The sequence below is a fragment of the Grampus griseus genome, assembly GCF_964374135.1.
Source record: "Grampus griseus genome assembly, chromosome: 21".
NCBI classification, from domain to species: domain Eukaryota; kingdom Metazoa; phylum Chordata; class Mammalia; order Artiodactyla; family Delphinidae; genus Grampus; species Grampus griseus.
Genome location: NC_139015.1, coordinates 30,032,962 through 30,054,801, shown reverse-complemented (window position 1 = coordinate 30,054,801; position 21,840 = coordinate 30,032,962). Strand labels below are relative to the sequence as shown.

At 44.8% G+C, this 21,840-nt stretch overlaps 2 protein-coding genes across 2 annotated transcripts in view; both read right to left on the bottom strand.

Annotated features, from left to right (window-relative positions):
- Nucleotides 1-53: 53 nt before the first annotated feature.
- HTRA4 (HtrA serine peptidase 4) lies at nt 54-16,481 on the bottom strand (the record flags this gene model as incomplete). The annotated part of the gene is given in 14 exon segments (XM_082680419.1): nt 54-229; nt 232-281; nt 3,823-3,918; nt 4,314-4,357; nt 4,361-4,383; nt 4,896-4,980; nt 13,205-13,237; nt 13,653-13,804; nt 13,807-13,846; nt 14,672-14,876; nt 15,607-15,719; nt 16,109-16,237; nt 16,240-16,350; nt 16,353-16,481. Coding segments are annotated over 14 exon segments (1,323 nt in total). The 3' UTR covers nt 54-116.
- A 305-nt stretch (nt 16,482-16,786) lies between these two features.
- PLEKHA2 (pleckstrin homology domain containing A2) overlaps nt 16,787-21,840 on the bottom strand; it is a 57,162-nt gene continuing 52,108 nt past the window's right edge. The window contains exons 11-12 of the mRNA XM_082680311.1: nt 21,111-21,188; nt 16,787-20,673 (exon numbers count right to left, since the gene is read on the bottom strand). Of these exons, the coding sequence (XP_082536437.1) occupies nt 20,311-20,673; nt 21,111-21,188 (441 nt within the window). The 3' untranslated portion in view covers nt 16,787-20,310. The remainder of the gene's footprint in view (nt 20,674-21,110; nt 21,189-21,840) is intronic.

The window sequence follows — 21,840 nt, the reverse complement described above, 5'->3', positions numbered from 1 at the left end:
TTTCCTTTATTAAGAAACAGATCCTAAAACCCCTTGCCATCTTTGGCACATCTTCAATAGAAACCAGGTAATAAAGCTTTGGTTTTGTTAGATCGTTTCTTTTTAAAGCAAGACGCTTAATTGATTATTTCAGGTGTGTCTGTCAGGATCAACGATTGACTTCTCCAACGAACCAGGATAGAAAGGGAATCATTGGCCTTAACAGCTTCAATCACGTCGGTTGTCGTGTGACAGGTTGTCCGTTTATGCTGACTATTACATCATGGTCTCTCAACCCAGAGCTGGGAGGGGAGAAGAAAGGACCATGAAACTGTAAGAGTTTTACTTATCCCCATCTAGAATTTAATGTCTGTCTCTTAAGACACTACCATTTTGCTGGCATTAAACATACAGACCATGGGCTTCCCTGGTGGCGCAGTGGTTGAGAGTCCGCCTGCCGCTGCAGGGGACACGGGTTCTTGCCCCGGTCCGGGAAGATCCCACATGCCGCGGGGCAGCTGGGCCCCTGAGCCATGGCTGCTGAGCCTGTGCGTCCGGAGCCTGTGCTACGCAACGGGAGAGGCCACAACAGTGAGAGGCCCGCATACAGCAAAAAAAAAAAAAAAAAAAAAAAACATACAGACCAGGAAACCAGAAGTAGCCTCCATCCTTCCGAATGTGAGGCCTGCTCTAATGTATTCTGCAAAATCACTGGAGGACAACAACCCTATTTGCCTTTCCAAAATCAATATTCTACCAGAATAATGTATAAGAAGTTTGCTCCTCCCATATATGAGATTTGGTTTGCAATAGGGGGTTCAGCTTTTCATTTCTGTTAATCCCTGACCTCACTTAACCTGAAGCATACACTCGGCCTTACCAACAAACGTGAAAAGCCCAAGCAATATATATTTTTCCAAACAGTTACACTCTAATCAGTTTGATGTTGACAGCCCACTTACTTGCCCCATCTTTACCCATAGTTTATGGACCTGGAGGGTATGCTGAGCTGCACTACAGAAGCAGCTTCCAGTAAGTCAAAAACCAGTCACCAAGGTCTAAATATTTAAGACTCTGGTTCTAGGCTCCTTTTCCTCAAAGTTGTGATTATACTCAGCCTCCAACATATTTGCTTCACGTAGAATATATATTTTAGAAACAAAAACCAGCTCCAAATACAAAACACTAGAATAAATATATAGCCATGCTGATCATCTGTCTTAAAGTCAAAAATAGCCTGGAAATCAAATTAAATGACTGCAGGAGACACCATTTATGAGAAATGGGGGGAATTCCCTGGTGGTCCAGTGGTTAGGACTCAGTGCTCCCACTACCAGGGTCCCGAGTTCGATCCCTGGTCAGGGAACTAAGATCTCACAAGCCGTGAGGTGCAGCCAAAGAAAAAGAGAGAGAGAGAGAGAGAAACTGGAAGCTGGGAAGCCCAGGGAAGATTGATAATGTGGGAGGATTACCAAGGTATGTAGAGTTTGTTTTTTAAAAAAATTTAAAGGAAGAGGATGTGAAGTTTGAGCATAGAACTAAAAGCAGGGAAAGCCTGAGAAGCAGGACAGCTCAGGGGAATGCCTGGGACAGTGCATAAAGAAAGAACTGAATTCATGATAGTTCTGTGAGAAAGAAACCTGCAAAGTATTACTGAATGCAAACTGTGCACCAAGTATGAGGAAGTGGGGCTCAGGCAGGATGACAGACCTTTTCCGTGTCCCACAGCTTGTAAGAGGCTAAAGTAGGGTTTCATCCTGGATCTCTCAGACTTGAAAACCCATTTTCTTGCCAATCACTCTGCCTCTCAGAAACAAAAGTAGACGCAAGAGCAGGATAATACGGGGGCTAAGCTAGGTTGCACATCCCTGCCCTCTGACTTGCAGTGTAACTCTCAAGGTCATTCACCTCTCTGCACCACAGCTGCTGCTTCCGTAAAATAACACCTGTATCCCACAATTATTGGGGGCTCGAACAAGTACGTAAGACACTTTAAATGATGCCTGACATAATAAGTGGTTGATAAATGCCAGCTGTTATTACTGGAATTATTGTCATTATTCTTAGATATAAGTGGGTGACGGCAGAATGATTTGCAGTTTATCAGGGACTTCAAGCAAGCAGTAATACCCACATTTTAATGTGCATCTGAATCCCCTGAAGATCTTGTTTAAAAAGCAGATTCTGATTTTTTTTTAACTTTTTATTTTATATTGGAGTAGGTTGTGTTAGTTTCAGGTATACGGCAAAGTGATTCAGTTATACCTATACATATACCAGTTCTTTTTCAAGTCCTTTTTCAGTGGTGCTCCTGTCACTGAATTTCTAAAGAGCTCCAGCTGATGCTATTGCTGCTGGTCTACAGACCACATTTTGAGGAGCAAGGACTTGAAGAGCTGAAAGAGATAGCTTTGGCCTTGAGCCAGAAGTTAAAAATAAGTGGGGGGGAGGGGGTGGGCAGGGACCAAGAACGTCTAGAAAAGCCTGTGACGAGTCAAATTTAGTAACAGGAGGCCTAACACTTAACTCTTCTGAACAGTTAGTACCCTATAGATTCTTCCCCATGAAAAGAGTTGCCATAATCTAAGCAGATTGTTGAGCTCTTAAAAAACAAAAACAGTGAGGGAGGGATATGGAAGAAGTATAAGAGAGAGACCAGGAGAATATTTGTAGGCCAAGTCACCCTGTCTCGCAGTAGTTACTGTAAATGTCTCAAAACGTCTCTTGCCTTTGCTTTATTTACTGTATGTACTTGTTTGTTTGTTTGTTGTTTGTTTTGGTTTTGTTTTTTTTTTTTTGCGGTACGCGGGCCTCTCACTGTTGTGGCCTCTCCCGCTGCAGAGCACAGGCTCGGGACGCGCAGGCTCAGCGGCCATGGCTCACAGGCTCAGCGGCCATGGCTCACAGGCCCAGCCGCTCCGCGGCATGTGGGATCTTCCCAGACCGGGGAACGAACCCGTGTCCCCTGCGTCGGCAGGCGGACTCTCAACCACTGCGCCACCAGGGAAGCCCTTAGTGCTGGCCTCTGATACTGCCATCCGAAATTCAAAGAGAAAAAGTGTTTTAAAGTACCTAAAATAGGTTCTTAAACTCCTATCTCCCTGGATTCTTCTGATTCTTAATAAGTAAGGTAGCAAAAGAGTAGATTTGGGAATTCCAAATTAAACTTAGGTCATGAACTCATATCATGAATTCTTGGGCTGCAGAGAACCATCCCTTCCAAACAAAGAAAAGCCGGGGGTAGGGGGGCCCTTACTAGTACACTCAGCACTGTCCAACAGAAATGTAAGGCAAGCCACATATATAATTTAAAATTTTCTGGTAGCCACATTCAAAAAATTTTTAAACTTTTAAAAATTTTTAAACAGATGAAACTAATATATAATATAAAAATATATTTTAATATCTTAACTCTATATCTAAAATATCATTTAACATATCATAGTTTAATAATTATTAATACATATTTTACGCTCTGTTCTAAGTCTTTGAAATCCTCTAGAAACAGCACACACCCAATATGCTGCTATACGATGATAATCTCTTACACAATGCAGTTATTAAAGTGAAACGCAGTCTCCCCAAAACAAAAAAAGTGTGTTTCAGGGGAGAATATTTTACATTGCTTCTGGGTTTTTGTATTTAAATCAATTAAAGTTAAATAAAATTAAAAATGCAGTTCCTCAGTCACACCAGCCACCCCTCAGGTAGGTGTTCAGTAGCCTCACAGCAGGCAGGGCCCACCGTTATCAGATAGGGCAAGTCTAGATCCTACACACATTTACCACGGGGCACATCTAGTGAGAACAGAGAAGGATGGTCAGAGGCCTGAGCTGCTCTTACCTTTCAGCAGCTGTTCCTCGAATCACCTCATATACAAAAACTCCAGAGGTCACATCATGGAAATGTGGATCTGGCCTTTTCATTTCCTGAAGCAGGCTAAGAAGAGACAGAAGAGTTTTCCCATGAGGTTAGGAAGCACAATGAATTAGTCTCCTGAGCCCTGGACAACCCTCCAACTGTCAGTGGGGACTCTATCTGCTCTGCTCAGGGCTCACACACATGGGACAAGGATGCCCTCTAGCTGGTCACCATCATTCTTCCCCAGGGGTGGTCTGATTCCCTGTGCCGAAGCCTAGAACCATTGGACACAGTGAAAGAAACCACTGAAAAGTACAGTGTGTGCTGGTGCCAGCAGATGCAGTCACCTACCCTGTGACAAGTAGGGCCTGCAGTCACGAGAGGAGCCAGCCGCTGTCCAAATGCTTTACCTTCCCCGTTCAGGCTCTCTACCCATAGCTTGTGCTTCTGAAAAACAACCCAGGCATGGTCACACCCATGCTTGCTTCATAGTGAGGGGCAGCATGCGCAGAACCAACTATTTCTTCTGTGAAACAGCCTTTCCTGGAAAGGAGAATTATAACGCGTTACTAACAAAGCCTTCTTTCCTTTCGGCAGACCGAGTCACAGAATATCCTTCCAATGTTAGCTGCCCTTTCAGGCTGCCAGCCAAGACAAACATGCCTCAGAGAACCTTTGTCGCTCGCACAGGCCCACCTCCCCACATCCAGCCCAGGGCTTTCCTTTCCACAATAGTCCATCCAACTATCTCTGGGTACAGCTCAGGCTGGGCTTTGCACCTAGTCCGCTGGTACTGCTGCCTGGATCACTGTGATCAGAGCTCAGTACCAGTGACTGTTTTCTACAGAACTCAAAGGATTGTCTCAGGGACTTCCCAGTGGTTAGGGCTCCACACTTCCACTGCAGGGGGCACGGATTCAATCCCTGGTTGCAGAACTAGGATCCCACAAGCCACGCAGCGTGACCAGAAAAAGGGATTGTCTCCACCACAGTGGAGCCCTTTGAGGGCTCCTGAAAAGCATGGGAGGGGAAGAAAAATTCCTAATTCCCCTTACCTTTCTGTCGAATGCAATCCAAGGGAATTGCAAAGGAGATTCCTGTGGTCACCTTCAGTGTGTTTATGCCAATCACATCACCATCCTGACAAGGGAGGAGACATCAATTCAGCAGCCCAGTTCTGCAGACTGACAAGCAAAGGAAGGAGAGAAGCTTAGGGTCACTTACGGTCGAGCAACAGGTAGCATCTTAGCGGACCAAGGCGTGCAAAATCCTGCTGAGGAATTCTGGGTTTTAATCTTGAGCTCTTTTTTTTCTTGGCCAAATTACATTGCTTTTCAAAGTGAACCACAGTTTGTATTTTGACACAGATATGAGAGTAAGGAGTATATGCCTTTCCATTCCTTAAATGAGACTAAAAATAAACACGGAAAAGGCAAAAATCTGTTGACTTCCAGCCACACTTCAATGAAACTATTCAGAAGATTCAGTAAATTGACCTTAGGAACAAAGCTCTACGAAACTAAATTTATGAAGTGGGAAATACTTGCCTTTTTGTGCATTTCATCTTCCCTTAGCCTTTGTTAGGTAACGGGAAGGATAGAAAAGAGACTTCCGATCACATTAAAATACAGATTATAATTCAATAGGTCTGGAGTGTGGCTTGAAATTCTGCATTTCATCCCTGCTCTAGTAAACTCATTGTTTACTGGAGAAAAAGCAGGCACAAAAATCACATGCAAAAAAAAAAAAAAAAAATCACATGCAATGTTAGGAGTAAAGGGGGCGGAGTCAAGATGGCAGACTAGGAGGATGCAGAATTCGCGTCTCCTCACAACTAGGGCACCTACCAGGCACTGGAGGGGGACCATGGACACCTAAGGGGACGGGAGGAACCCCCAGTGACCAGGTAAGATGTGGGGCTCGCGGGGAGTGAAGGGGGAGGAGAAGTGGAGGTGGGACAGGACTGGCGCCCCTGAGGGGCGACTGGGGGAAGGAAGGAGTTCCTACACCCAGCGGGACCCACCCACGGTTAGGGGTCCAGCTGGTGGAGATGGTGGGGGAGGGGCGCGGAGGAACGGAAGGGAACGCAGCCAGCGCTTTCCCTGTCCTCTTAGGCAGCGGGGAACCTGTTGGGCTTCCGGGCCTAATCCTCAGCCCTCGGAGCCTCCCTCCTGCCGGGCAGAGCCCAAGGCCCGCCCCTGCACACCCACCCGGGGCCCCACGTCTACACTCGGAGACCCCCTCCAACGTGCTGGGCCTAAACCCAACCCACACACCCTCACCCAGGGCCCTACCTCCAAACTCCCGAACCCCACACTCCAGAGGCCCTCCTTTCCATGTGCTCCCCTTCCCTGCAGGCCCTAAGCAGAAGCCCCGCTCCACGCTTGAACGTCGACCGCCTAGGCCCAGCCCCATGCTCAAACATCACCTCCCACCCGCCTAGCTCCCACCCCACCCTAAACCCTGCCCCTGCTGAAGTTCCACCCCCGCCTAAACTCCACCCCCCCATAGCCAAGGCTTTTGTTTTTCTTTCTTTCTTTTTTCCTCTTTTAGATTGGGGTTCTGTTTTACCTTGATTCATTTATATTTTTATTTTTTCTAATAAATCTTTTAGTTTTCTAATTTTATTCTTTATACTTTGTTATGGTTCTCCTTTTTGCTTGTTCCCTTTTTTTTCTTTCCTTTTTTCTGTTGTGGTTTTATTTTACCTTGTTGCAGCTGTTTCAATTATAGTTTTATTTTTCCTAATATATTTTTTGTCTTTCTAATTTTATTTCTTTTTTATTCTTTGTTATTGTATTGCTCCTTTTTTCTTTTTTTTTTTCTCCCATGCCACACGTCTTGTGGGATCTTGGTTCCCAGGCTGGGGGTCGCTCTGAGTCCAAACCACTGGACTAACAGAGAACTTCAGACCCCAGGGAATATTAATCGGAGTGAGTCCTCCTGGAGGTCCTCATCTCAGCTCTGAGACCCGGCTCTATCCAACTGCCTGCAAACCCCAGTGCTGGACACCTCAGGCCAAACAACCAGTAAAACAGGAATACAGCTCCACCCATCAAAAAAAAAAAAAAAATGAAACGACAGAAAAATATATTACAGACGAAGGAGCAAGGTAAAAACCTATAAGACCAAATAAATGAAGACAAAATAGGTAACCTACCTGAAAAAGAATTCAGAGTAATGATAGGAAAAATGATACAAAATCTCAGAAACAGAATGGAGAAAATACAAGAAACATCTCACAAGGATCTAGAAGAACTAAAGTGCAAACAAACAGTGAGAACCACACAATAAATGAAATTAAAAATACTCTAGAAGGAATCAATAGCAGAATAACTGGGGCAGAAGAACACATAACTGAGCTGGAAGATAAAATGTTGGAAATAACTGCCAGGGAACAGAATAAAGAAAAAGGAATGAAAAGAATTGAGGAGAGTCTCAGAGGCCTGTGAGACATTAAACGCACCAACATTTGAATTATAGGGGGTCCCAGCAGAAGAAGAGAAAAAGAAGGGGTCTGAGAAAATATTTGAAGAGATTATAGTCAAAAACTTCCCTAACATGTGAAAGGAAATAGTCAGTCAAGTCCAGGAAGCACAGAGAGTCCCATACAGGATAAACCCAAAGAGAAACACACCGATACACATATTAATCAAACTATCAAAAATTAAATACAAAGAAAAACTATTAAGAGCAGCAAGGGAAAAGCAACAAATAACATACAAGGGAATCCCCATAAGGTTAACAACTGATCTTTCAGCAAAAACTCTGCAAGCCAGAAGGTAGTGGCAGGACATATTTAAAGTGATGAAAGGGAAAATCTACAACCAAGATTACTCTACCCAGCAAGGATCTCATTCAGATTTGATGGAGAAATCAAAAGCTTTACAAAAACAAACACAAATCAATTAAGAAAATGGTCACAGGAACATACATATCGATAATCACTTTGAATGTAAATGGATTAAATGCTCCAACCAAAAAACATAGACTGGCTGAATGGATACAAAAACAAAACCCTTATAAATGCTGTCTACAAGAGACCCACTTCAGACCTAGGGACACATACAGACTGAAAATGAGGGGATGGAAAAAGATATTCCATGCAAATGGAAATCACAAGAAAGCTGGAGCAGCAATACTCATATTAGAGTAAATAGGCTTTAAAATAAGGACTGTTACAAGAGATAAGGAAGGACACTATATAATGATCAAGAGATCAATCCAAGAAGAAAACGTAACAATTATAAATATTTATGCACCCAACATAGGAGCATCTCAATACGTAAGGCAAATGCTAACAGCCATAAAAGGAGAAATCGACAGTAACACAATAATAGTGGGGGACTTTAACACCCCACTTACACCAATAGACAGATCATCCAAACAGAAAATAAATAAGGAAACACAAGCTTTAAATGACACAACAGAACAGAAAGACTTAATTGATATTTTTAGGACATTCCACCCAAAAGAGGAAGAATACAGTTTCTTCTCAAGTGCACATGGAACCTTCTCCCGTCACATTTTGGGTCACAAGTCAAACCTTGGAAAATTTAAGAAAATGTAAATCATATAGAGCATCTCTTCTGAACACAATGCTATGAAATTAGAAATCAATTACAGGAAAAAAACAGTAAAATACACAAATACATGAGGGCTAAACAGTGTGCTGCTAAATAACCAAGAGATTACTGAAGAAATCAAAGAGGAAATCAAAAAATACCTAGAAACAAATGACAATGAAAACACGATGACCCAAAACCCATGGGATGCAGCAAAAGCAGTTCTAAGAGGGAAGTTTATAGCAATACAATCCTACCTGAGGAAACAAGAAACATCTCAAATAAACAACCTAACCTTACACCTAAAGCAATGAGAGAAAGAAGAACAAAAGAAAGCCAAAGTCAGCAAAAGGCAAGAAATCATAAAGATAAGATCAGAAATAAATAAAAAAGAAGTGAAGGAAACAATAGCAAAGATCAATAACTAATTCTTTGAGAAGATAAGCAAAATTGATAAACCATTAGCCAGACTCATCAAGAAAAAAGGGAGAAGACTCAAATCAACAGAATTAGAAATGAAAAAGGAGAAGTAACAACAGACACTGCAGAAATACAAAGGATCATGAGAGATTACTACAAACAACTATATGCCAATAAAATGGACAACCTGGAAGAAATGGACAAATTCTTAGAAAAGCACAACCTTCTGAGACTGAACCAGGAAGAAATAGAAAATATAAACAGACCAATCACAAGCACTGAAAATGAGACTGTGATTAAAAATCTTCCAACAAACAAAAGCCCAGGACCAGATGGCTCCACAGGCAAATTCTATCAAACATTTAGAGAAGAGCTAACACCTATCCTTCTCAAACTCTTCCAAAATATAACAGAGGGAGGATCACTCCCCAACTCATTCTACGAGGCCACCATCACCCTGATACCAAAACCAGACAAAGATGTCACAAAAAAGGAAACTACAGGCCAATATCACTGATGAACATAGATGCAAAAATCCTCAACAAAATATTGCAAACAGAATCCAACAGCATATTAAAAGGATCATACACCATGATCAAGTGGGATTTATCCCAGAATGCAAGGATTCTCCAATATACGCAAAACAATCAATGTGATACACCATATAACAAATTAAAGAATAAAAACCATATGATCACCTCAATAGATGCAGAAAAAGCTTTTGACAAAATTCAACACCCATTTATGATGAAAACTCTCCAGGGCTTCCCTGGTGGTGCAGTGGTTAAGAATCCGCCTGCCAATGCAGGGGACACGGGTTCGAGCCCTGGTCTGGGAAGATCCCACATGCCGCAGAGCAACTAAGTCCGTGCACCACAGCTACTGAGCCTGCGCTCTACAGCCAGCGAGCCACAACTACTGAGACTGCATGCCACAACTACTGAAGCCTGCGCACCTAGAGCCCATGCTCTGCAACAAGAGAAGCCACCGCAATGAGAAGCCCATGCACTGCAACAAAGAGTAGCCTCCGCTCGCCACAACTAGAGAAAGCCCATGCACAGCAAGGAAGACCCATTGTAGCCAAAACATAAATAAATAAATAAATTTATTTTAAAAAAAAAAAAAACTCTCCAGAAAGTGGGCATAGAAGGAACCTACCTCAACATAATAAAAGCCATATATGACAAACCCACAGCCAACATCATTCTCAATGGTAAAAAACCGAAAGCATTTCCTTTAAGATCAGGAACAAGACAAGGCTGCCCACTCTCACCACTGTTATTCAGCATAGTGTTGGAAGTCCTAGCCACAGCAATCAGAGAAGAAAAAGAAATAAAAGGAATACAAATTGGGAAAGAAGAAGTAAAACTGTCACTGTCTGCTGATGATATGATACTAAACATAGGAAATCCTAAAGATGCCACCAAAAAACTACTAGAACTAATCAATGAATTTGGTAAGGTTGCAGGATACAAAATTAATGCACAGAAATCTCTTGCATTCCTATGCACTAACAAAGAAAGATCAGAAAGAGAAATTAAGGAAACAATCCTATTTACCACTGCAACAAAAAGAATAAAATACCTAGGAATAGGGGCTTCCCTGGTGGCGCAGTGGTTGAGAGTCCGCCTGCCGATGCAGGGGACACGGGTTCATGCCCCGGTCTGGGAGGATCCCACATGCTGCGGAGCGGCTGGGCCTGTGGGCCATGGCCGCTGAGCCTGAGCGTCCGGAGCCTGTGCTCCGCAAAGGGAGAGGCCACAACAGTGAGAGGCCCACGTACCGCAAACAAAAAAAAAAAAAAAAAAAAAAAAATACCTAGGAATAAACCTACCTAAGGAGGCAAAAGACCAGTCAGTACTCAGAAAACTATAAAACACTGATGAAAGAAATCAAAGATAACATAAACAGATAGAGAGATACCATCCTCCTGGATTGGAAGAATCAATATTGTGAAAATGCCTACACTACCCAAAGCAATCTACAGGTTCAATGAAATCCCTATCAAATTACCAATGGCATTTTTCACAGAACTAGAACAAGAAATTTTACAATTTGTATGGAAACACAAAAGACCCCGAATAGCCAAAGCAATCTTGAGAAAGATAAACAGAGCTGGAGGAATCAGGCTCCCTGACTTCAGACTATACTACAAAGCTACAGTAATCAAGACAGTATGGTACTGGCACAAAAACAGAAATATAGATCAATGGAACAAGATAGAAAGCCCAGAGATAAACCCACGCACATATGGTCACCTTATTTTTGATAAAGGAGGCAAGAATATACAATGAAGAAAAGACAGCCTCTTCAATAAGTGGTGCTGGGAAAACTGGACAGCTACATGTAAAAGAATGAAATTAGAACACACCCAAACACCATACACAAAAATAAACTCAAAATGGATTAAACACCTAAATGTAAGGCCAGACACTATAAAACTGTTAGAGGAAAACACAGGCAGAACACTCTATGACATAAATCACAGCAAGATCCTTTCTGACCCACCTCCTAGAATAAGGGAAATAAAAACAAAAATAAAACAAATGGGACCTAATGAAATTTGCACAGCAAAGGAAACCATAAACAAGACGAAAAGACAACCCTCAGAATGGGAGACAATATTTGCAAATGAAGCAAATGACAGAGCATTAATCTCCAAAATATACAAGCAGCTCATGCAGCTCAATATCACAAAAACAAACAACCCAATCCAAAAATGAGCAGAAGACCTAAATAGACATTTCTCCAAAGGAGACATACAGATGGCCAACAAATGCATGAAAAGAGGCTCAACATCACTAATCATTAGAGAAATGCAAATCAAAACTACAATGAGGTATCACTTCACACCGGTCAGAATGGCCATCATCAAAAAATCTAGAAACAATAAATGCTGGAGAGGGTGTGGAGAAAAGGGAACCCTTCTGCACTTTTGGTGGGCATGTAAATTGATACAGCCACTATAGAGAACAGTATGGAGATTCCTTTAAAAACTAAAAATAGAACTACCATATGACCCAGCAATCCCACTACTGGGCATATACCCTGAGAAAACCATAATTCAAAAAGAGACATGTACCACAATGTTCACTGTAGCTCTATTTACAATAGCCAGGACATGGAAGCAACCTAAATGTCCATCAACAGATGACTGGATAAAGAAAATGTGGCACATATATACAATGGAATATTACTCAGCCATAAGAAGATACAAAACTGAGTTATTTGTAGTGAGGTGGATTGACCAAGAATCTGTCATACAGAGTGAAGTAAGTCAGAAAGAAGGAAAACAAATACCATATGCTAACATGTATATATGGAATCCAAAAAATATGGAATTTAAAAAAGCAGTACTAATGAACCTAGTGGCAGGGCAGGAATACAGACGCAGATGTAGAGAACAGACTTGAGGGCACGGGGGGGAAGGGGAAGCTGGAATTAAGTGAGAGAGTGGCATGGACATATATACACTACCAAATGTAAAATGGATGGCTAGTGGGAAACTGCTGCAGAGCACAGGGAGATCAGCTCGGTGCTTTGTGATGACCTAGAGGGGTGGGATAGGGAGGGTGGGAGGGAGACGCAAGAGGGAGGGGATTTGGGGATATATGTATACATATAGCTGATTCACTTTGTTATACAGCAGAAACTAACACATCATTGTAAAGCATTGAAACTCCAATGAAGATGTGAAAAAAAAAAAGTTAGGAATAAAAAGCGCTCAGTGATCTCACACACAATTCCTCCTCCGACAAGCAAATGTAATATGTGAAGAGAAACCAGAAACAATCAGCTCAAGGGACTCAGAGAGCATGATCACAGGCCGTGTGTCAAACAGCACTGCTCTCTTGTTGTATCTGAGCAACTAGAAACCCTGGCATTTCCATTAGGGACGTTAAATAAAATTTAAGAATTAAATACATGACAGAGCAACGGATTGTTGTTGTGGCTTTTTTGTCGTCTCTAAGCAGGTCAATACTAAATTAGCATTTTGGAATGAGACTTAGTTCTTCACATGCAGAAGCAGGGGGTCTTCAAGGATATACATTACATAGTACAGTTGTCATTTGACACAATTTGGGTTTAGTACCCAGGACTTTTTTAAGTACCCAATGAAAGCAGAAAGCACACTGAAGAGATGTAAGTAGGTGTTAAGGAAACCCTGACCCCCTCGGCTGGAGGAGCTCACATGCCAAGATGACAAATCCATCACAGATCTTACATTTTTCCTAGCCCTTTACTTAAGATGCAATAATAGAAAAGCATCGTACCACACATCTCCACACAAGAGCGACATCCCAGTCTGCATCATGAAATTTGTCAAGTTTTTGAAAGTTCAGAAGAAGCGTGAAGCAGCGAGGAAAGTGGTCACTTACCAAATTCACCAGAGGCCCCCCAGAATTCCCATGCTGAAGACAGAATTTGAAAAAGCCATCAGTACTTTTCTCCCAGTCATCTATATATAGTTCCCAAAGAGGTTTCCCAAAAACAGCCTGCCCTAGTGAGCCCCTGTTTCCCCAGGGCAGGCAAAATTGGGCCCCATCATGATCATCTCCGAAGTCGGTACAGGTAAAGAACAACAGCAAGAGGACCGCCACCTCCTACGGAAGCAGTGATCTCTGCGACAGACCCTAAGAGACCATCCAGTTATCACATCAAACAGGCTCACCTCTAACAGCGTGGCATTCCGTACCTCTCATGAGGATAGACCTGATCTCTGGACATCCCCGAAAGGCCAAAGGGAAAAGAAGGCCCCCTGAAGTGTTCTTCTCACCGCATTGCCAGTATCTTATGGGCTGAGCACAGCCTACCCCTGTGACTTACATTAATTATGGCATCCGTCTGGATATAGTCCATGCCTGAATCCTTCAGCTCCAGCTCTTTGCCCTCTCGCCGTGTGGCGCTGACAATGCCTGCCGTCCCTGTGTTCTGCAGTGAAAACAGGCTACCCAAGGCCACCAGAACTCGCCAGCTCACAGGTCAGATGACTTTCCCAGCAGCAATACAGGAAGTTCAGTCTGCACATGGGTGAGGAGGGACAAGATGGACAAATTAAAACTGGAATCAATCAGCATCTGTATACAATCCATATATGACATGGTCTCCACCATTTCGGCATTTATAATGCAAGAATCACCCACCCACCTAGTTTCTACAACTGCCTGAGTCTTCCTCCTTACACTCCAGCTACCACTAAACTCCCACTTGTTAAGATGCTAGGGATCATCTCTAAAAATCTAAAATTATTGCTTATAGAAATTACAATAAGTAAACCGCCAGTGAAGTAACTGATGAACATAAACTGACATTAGCAATTTACTTAGCACCATTCCAGCTCAGAAGTTTACAAAGTTAATAAGCCACGAACAGAAAGGAGGTCACCCAAAGCAGTGCTTCTCCTTAATGTGCATATGAATCTCCCAGTGATCAGTAGACCTGGGTAGGGTCTGAGTTTCTGTATTTCTAAAAAATTCTCAGATGATGTCAATGCTGCTGGGGTGCAGACCACACTTCGTATAGCAAGGAACTCAAAGCACTCCTTAGCAGCTTTGAATCCGTTACAATCATTTCCGGTGTTCTGAGACAAGCAGAGAAATAAGTTTCCCAGAAGCAGCATCTGTTGAAGAAGGAACTGAAGGAGAAAAAAAGACAGCTGGGTAGTTAATAAAAATTGTTACAGACATACAGACAGGCATGGAAGAAAATAAACAAAAGAAGGAGTGAAGAATAGAAAAAAAGCAAACTAGAAAAAAAAAAAAGTATATGCCAGGGAGAAAAGACATGTGATGGGGTGGGGAAGAAAATATCGCAAGTTGATGAAAATCCTCGGATCGCAGACTCACATTTGGCTCAGTTTTAATCAGGGCAAGATCCAATTTATGGTCAATGTCCTTGACAGTGGCTTCATACTGGACCCCGCTCTGGAGCTCCACCTGGATCCGCTGCTGGTTCGTGAGGACGTGGGCATTGGTAACAATAAGCCCATCCTCAGATACTATGAACCCAGAGCCACTGGATGCAAGAATATCCTCACTGCTGAGAGGCGACCTGTCTCAGCAAGACAACAGCATAAGCAGAAGGTGGGCAAATCAGGGCATCCGCCATAGTCCGGAAGCATGGGAACCTGGCATTTATGAAACATTCTTCCACCACAGTTTCCTCAGACATTTTACTTTTCCCTGCCTGTTTTCATTCTCTCCACATGTAATTAGACTCTGTGTTCAATGTCCTGGCCGTCTCTTGGAAACAGGACTGAGAGCTGATTCCAACTCTGCTTTTCCAGGAAAAGCAGCACCCCTCTGCTTCAAAGACGACTAACCTAATCGTAATACTGGGGGCAAAAGTGGACCTAGTGCTACATTATCCAGCACCCAGGCAGGAAGGGAGTCAGAGAAGTCTGGTCCCGGCTTAGGTTCCACTACTAACTGGCCTTGTGACATAGGACAAGTTTCTCTTGCTCTCTGGGTTTGGGATTCCTTACATGCAAAAGAAGGGGCCGGGCAAAGATCACCATCAAGGTGCCTTCTGGCTCTTACCTCTGACCTTGAACTTGTCTGAGAGAGAGGAGTAGCCCAGATTTGGAAGTCAGAATCCTTGTGTCTCTGCTCTTTGGCTAAACGACCAACAGGCTATGCAACCTCTTTGAACCGTTTGATTTCCTCACCGTGGTTTTTACAACTAAATTGTGCTGGGAGCGTGGTTGCGCGGGGCCAGGAGCAGGGAGGCGCTCGGGAACAGTTAGCCCGGGGAGCTTACGTCCTCCTCCGACCTCCTTTACCCGCGGAACAGCTGTAAGTGGACCACGGACGGGGCCACCGTCTCCACCACGGCGGCGATGAAGTTGTACTGGCTCCTGAGCCAGCCTGCGCTTCTGGTCCCCGCAAAGAGATGCTCCATTCTTTGGGCGGGGGTGGGGGTGGGGGACGACCCTCGCTGCCTGACCGCATCAGGCATCACCTCTCTCCTCCCTCCCTCTCTCTCCGCTTTCCCTCCCCTTCCTCTCTTCGGTCTCCCACTGTGTATTCACTGCGGTCGCATGAGACCAGACCTGTCACCCCGATTTGAAAATAAAAGGGAAGACGGCGGCCACCAGCTATAGGGAGGAAATTGGGGAGCAACCACATGGGAACCGGTAACCGGACACCTAAGGAGGGAAGAAAATCGGTACCTAGGAGGCGTTGAATCGCTCTGGCGATGCAGCAGGGAGAACCGCGCGAACGGAACTCGCTCTTGAAGAGGGCGCGGAGAGCGCACGGCCCTCCGATCACCTGGGGCTCCACAGTCCCCCGCTTCCGCACCGCCACTGCCGGGAGCGCGCCTCGGAGGCGCGCGGCGCTGTTCTCGGCGCGGAGCGCGCACAGGCTGGGGTAGGTGCGGCCGTCCCCCGCCGCCGAGGAGCCGGGGCGCGGGCGGCGCACGGCCGGCCGAGCGCCCCGCCGCAGGCCTCGCCCTCGGCCGCGGCGCAGACGCGGCAGCCCCCGCAGCGGTCGAGCCCCGGGGCCGTCCCCCGCCGAGCAGGGGGCGCAGTGGCGGGCACGGCGGCGCGGGCCTGGCCCTCCTGGCCTGGACTTCTTTCCCCGGAGACGCGGGCAGCGGCAGCCACGTCAGGACGAACGGTCCGAGCCCGGCGGGCCGCAGCAGGGGTCTCGTCATCCCGCTCCCTTCCTCCTTCCTTCCCACTTTCCCGCGGACTCTCCTCTGGACCCGCAGCTGCTCTCAGACGAGCAACGCTTTCTCCGGACTGGGATGCCGCCTCCTTCAGCCCCCGACTTTAAGGGGCAGAACCTGGCAGCCCTCTCCACACACACCGGTTCCCCACCCCGCCCCGCGTCCCGGCCCTTCCCCCACCTCGTGGAATTCAGAACACCAAGAACGGGGGCAGACTGACAACTCACCCACCCACGGACAGACGATCAGAGTTAGGAAAACACACAACCTACTTCAGTATTTCACATGGTTTTTATTACAAAACAAGCGACAAAACAGTTTTAGAAAATTATTTTTTGCTACATACCAAGTAGGAGATCGCTTAAAATGAGAAGCGTAAGAGTTTCCATGCACTCAGCTCAGCCTACAAGTGCATTTCACAGCTGAAACATACTGGTTCAAAACACAGAATCATGCTACATCTTGGGGAGCGGCGGGGGAAGGGGTCAAACAATATGTTTTTGGGCCAAATAATCTCTTTATTGAAACTCTACCAAGCATGAGTGACTGTAATTCACTACTGCAGGCAGTAACAGAGAGAAGAAGGGACCAAGGGAAAAAAGTGACATTGGTAGAAAAGATGTAATAAATCTGTCCGTTTCTGACATGTTCAAACTTTATAAACAAAGCTGATTTGGGAAACTCAGTTTCCAAAACTCTGCTACTTCCTTATGCCTATTTATCTGGTTAACAGTGAAAACAAACATATCAAATCCCACTGCCCAACTACTGAATCTGCCACTTATTTATTGGATCCTTTCAGACCATATCAGAGCACAGTGACATTCAGGGGAAAAAAATAAAACAACAAACCACCTTCTGCTTCAAGTGAACTATGAAGTTGGACTCTTTCTCATGGGAGCTCAGCATTCTATTCAGAAACAGATGTGTAACTCTGCAATTTTCACCTGAGATCGCTTTACCTGATGGACACCTTAGTACGAACTGTCATCTCACAGAATGCAAAAGGCCAAACTACGTTCACCAGCCATCAGCTGACCCTGAGCAAGCAATTCCTTAACTTTCAAGAACAGTGGACAATAACAGTTCACCTATGGGGAGACACCTGAAGCTGTTACACACAGTGGGTCAAGACCATGTCAAAAGTCTTATGAAGACAGCACAACTCAGAGAACGTTTTTATTCCACACACACACAAAAATGCAGTACCTTTTTTGGTTCCTGTTTTTAAAAAAAACAAGCAGATTTATTCCAGAGCCTATGCACTTAACTACTAATCGATATTGCATCCCCTCCTTGTTTTTTCCATTTGGTTCCATTTTTCACATTTGAAACCAAATGCTTTGGTCGTATATGCACCATCTTTGGCTCACATGTGTAGTGACATTAAAAGGTGTGATGTGAAATTAAGCAGAAGCTAAGAAATATGAACACGAAAGGAATTCTGAAATAAGATTTGGCAATGAGAATGCCTCTAAGCTTCACTGAAGATAATTATATTTATCTGGTGTTGGAACTACATTAACAACACTCTAACTTGGAATTCCCAAGTATCTGCCAACTAGAATCCTTGTTTCCCCTCTATTATGATAATATAATCTGGATTTATAAGTATGTTTAATTTAATACATTCTCAAAATAAACCTTACTGAATAAGAAACAGATCAGCTTACCATAATGGCCAATTAATTTAGCAGTAGTAATCGAGCAGAGAGTTGATTTAAAAGAGGAAGAAATGGGTAGATTTTCACAAGTTAAACACCAGGAGATGACATCTTTCCATGAGTCAGGGAATGTTTACAGAGATCTCAAAAGGTCCTAATTTATCTTTGTTAGTTCCATATCTCTGTGCACTTTCTTTCACCTAGCCAAAGAATTTTCTTGAGGAAAATCTGAAGATGAAACCTGAGACAAAGAACTTTAAGAATTCGTAATGGCTTCTTGAAACCAGGCTACTTGAAGTATGTTATCACCTTGATCGCTCATAAATAAATAATCTCCAAACCAGGGATTTCTAAGGACAAAAGTATACAGGAGGCTGCAGAAAAGAGGGGAAAAAGAGAGAGAGAGAGAAATCTAGAGTAGATTTCCTTTTTTATATCAGGACCACTAGGGCAAACAATTTAAGTGAAAGTTATCTCCAAAGAAGTACGGTCAAGAAAAGTTCTCAACCTGACACAGTCTTCAAGGAAACTACACTGCCCGAAACAAACAGAAGATTTCCCTCAAGCCACTAAGGATTTTCTGATCACAGTCTCCTCCTCTACTCGTTAATTCTTAATTTAAAGACAAAATTAACTGATCTAGCTGATAAAGAGTTCTAGATAGAACTGAGTTAAGCTCCCTCCCTTTAGGGAACCTTGGTAGCAGTTCACCACATAAGCTGGACAGATAATTTCTCCCAGGGACCCTGGAAATAGGATCTCTTGTCAAATGGAAGAAGGTACATCCTAAAATACGGGATGGGAAATACAATCTATGCTCTTCTACCTGGGAAATCTCTAACCAGCAATGCATAGGCTGTAAATCAATGTTTCTCTGCACAGTTTCTATTTTATTAAAGATATAAATATCTCTCAAGATGATCTTTGTTATCTCCTCACTGTTATGAACGTAGGACCTCGTCAGACGACAAGATTTCATCATGCAAGTACAGACACGAGGCATCACCCAAAGGCAACACAAAGAACAGAAAGAAAGCAAACCTGCCAAGGTATACAATATACAGCACTTCAAATCAGACTACTGTCGGCCCACGAAAGAAGAGCTAAGAGGCAAGAACCCAAGATCATCTGTCTTTGCGAAAAGAGACCTTTTCTTCTGTCTGGAAAACATGGATCAAAAATTTTTAGCTGGATGAACTCAACACCATCTCTTCCCAGCACCTGCTTTAAAGCAACTCTCAAACTCTAAAATACAGATGTGATGTATCACACAAGTGAATTATCATACACTCATCAACCCTCCACACATTCCAAGTAACGCCATATCAAGGGCAATGTCTGTTCTGTTCTCAGCACTGAACACTGATAAACCTATCCTAAGGGCCTGACACAGCAACAGGGTGGGCAGGTCTGTCTCTCACAGCGACAGTATTTGGGGTGAAAGAACATCTCAAAGAGAACAGAGTAATTCCCGAAACTGGCTGATGCACTGGGGTAGGGAGTGCATTCTCCCATTCCTTACAAGAAGTCCCTATTTCTTCCCCTATGGAGGTCCCCTGGAGGTTGGGGGAATCTGCCCTGGTCGACATTCAGGGCCCCCCCACGACCAGCGCCCAGATTTTAACACCTCCCCTCAGAATGTATCCCGGCCAAGCTGGAGCCTGGGTGTCCCCCACTGCTTCCCCCAGTTTCAGTTGGGTGAGTTCCCACCCTCCTACTTCACAGTCAAACTTCAGCCAATGAACAGCAATAGGATAAAACCAGATGACTGGCCTCAAGGTTCTGCACCCGGCCTGAAAACAAAGGGAAGAAACTAATAAGACAAGGACAAGGAACAAAAACTTGGTTAGGGATGAAATTGGATTTCCAACCTCCGCTCACCAGGTGGACCATGGAAGAGTCAAGGTAAGAGGCACCCTGCTCTCCACTGAGCAAGCCTACAGGTCTAACCTGGTGACTTTCCCGAATTAAAAACACTGCATTGATTTAAAAAAAAAAAAAAACAGCTGGATGCTCCCCTCCCCCAAGAGAGCTCCACAGGGATGTGAGTGCCAGGAAGGCCTCCGACTGTCCTCCAGCAGGTGGAGAAACTGAGTCACGGCCCCTTGGACATCTGAGTCCTCCCCTTCCCTCCTGGGCACTGTGCCTCATCACACATCAGAGGTCCGTATGTTTTCATCATCGAGGTTGAACACAAATGGCTTCTCCTTGGGGTGCTGGGGCTCCGATCTGTGCCTTATCCGGGAGCTGGGCAGCACCCCAGGAGTACTGCTCTCCCCAAGTCGAGGCATGAAGAAAGAGTCCTCAGGAGTCTCTTCAGTGGGCAGCAGCTTTTCCCCAGCCTGGGGGACAGGTGTCCAGGGCTGCCAGGAGGAAGCCACGGAGGGGGCTTTGCAGAGGGCCCTTCTCTCCTCCAGAGGCGGCCGCCCTCTGCACAAGACAGAGTTGGGCCCCCCTGAGAGCCTGGAGCTTCCAGAGCGGGTCAGAGAAATGGATCGAGAAAAGGACATTTCCTACAAAAATAAAAGGCGGGAAAAAGAGGAAAGTAAGCGTTTTCCTGACAATGTTTATCCCAAGGTCCCAGGAAGAGGACCCCCTCCAGGATCACCACCCTCACAGGCCCAGAGACACGCGTCTACAGAAATTAAATATGGCCAGCGGCATTCACCCCAGAAGTGTCAAGGTCTGCCTGGCAGGGAGATGTGCAGGACACATCGGAAGCTCTGGTTCTCTATCCAACCCTACCTCACTTCCTCCAACTACTGAAAAAAACAAAAAATAAAAATCTGTACCCAAACCAGTCAAAAGAGAAAAACAAGCAAGACAGCCCGGGGCTTCAACTGCATCTGGGCACCGGGCTGCTTCCCTACATCACCAAATAAAACCCACCCACTCGGGACAACTCCTCACGAGCTTGACAGTGACTGTGAACAGGAAGGAAGTGACTTACTCTGGGGTGGCACTTGAGGGCCTGGACAGCTGCCCCGATCTCCTTAATCCAGCTGTGCATGTCTTCTGGACTGTCTGCCTGCAAAACACCCACCACACTTACAGAGACACGTCTGGCGCTGTGATTTCAGCTTTCACGCCTGTGACTCAATTCTAAGTTCGTAAAATCACACCATTAGAGCTGGAAGGGATCTCAGAGACCATCCAGGCCGGTGGCTTTCGGACTTCTGAGGACATTTTTTTCCCCAGAAAAATCATATTTGTCACCCCATAAATAAAAGGGCTCAAAGTGGGGCAGAGATCGTGACAGAGGGAGAGCTTAGAGGCCCATCCCTACTGAAGTCCCTCACCCCCTCTGGAACACAATCGGCCTGGCCTCACCCCTGTTTTACAGAAAAGGAAAATGAAGCCCAGAAAGCCAGAGCCCAAGGTTTAGGGCTGGTCTAGATTCCAGTTCTTCTGACACCCAGTGCAGTCATCCTTCTACCACAGCTATCCCAACAAATTATCCCACTTTCAGCTCCAGTCCCATTAAAACCAAATCCTCCCAGACAGGTGGTTTCTCCAGGAATAGGGCTTCTCTCAAAGCACAAGTGATCTGGGTCTGTCCTGAGTCCCATCCAGGCCTCAAGAGTTGCTAGACTTGCAGCACCAAGCTCACCAACATGCAGGGAGGGCACAGCCGAGGCCTTAAAAAGTTCCTCCCTCAGAAATACCGAGCAACCCCAGAA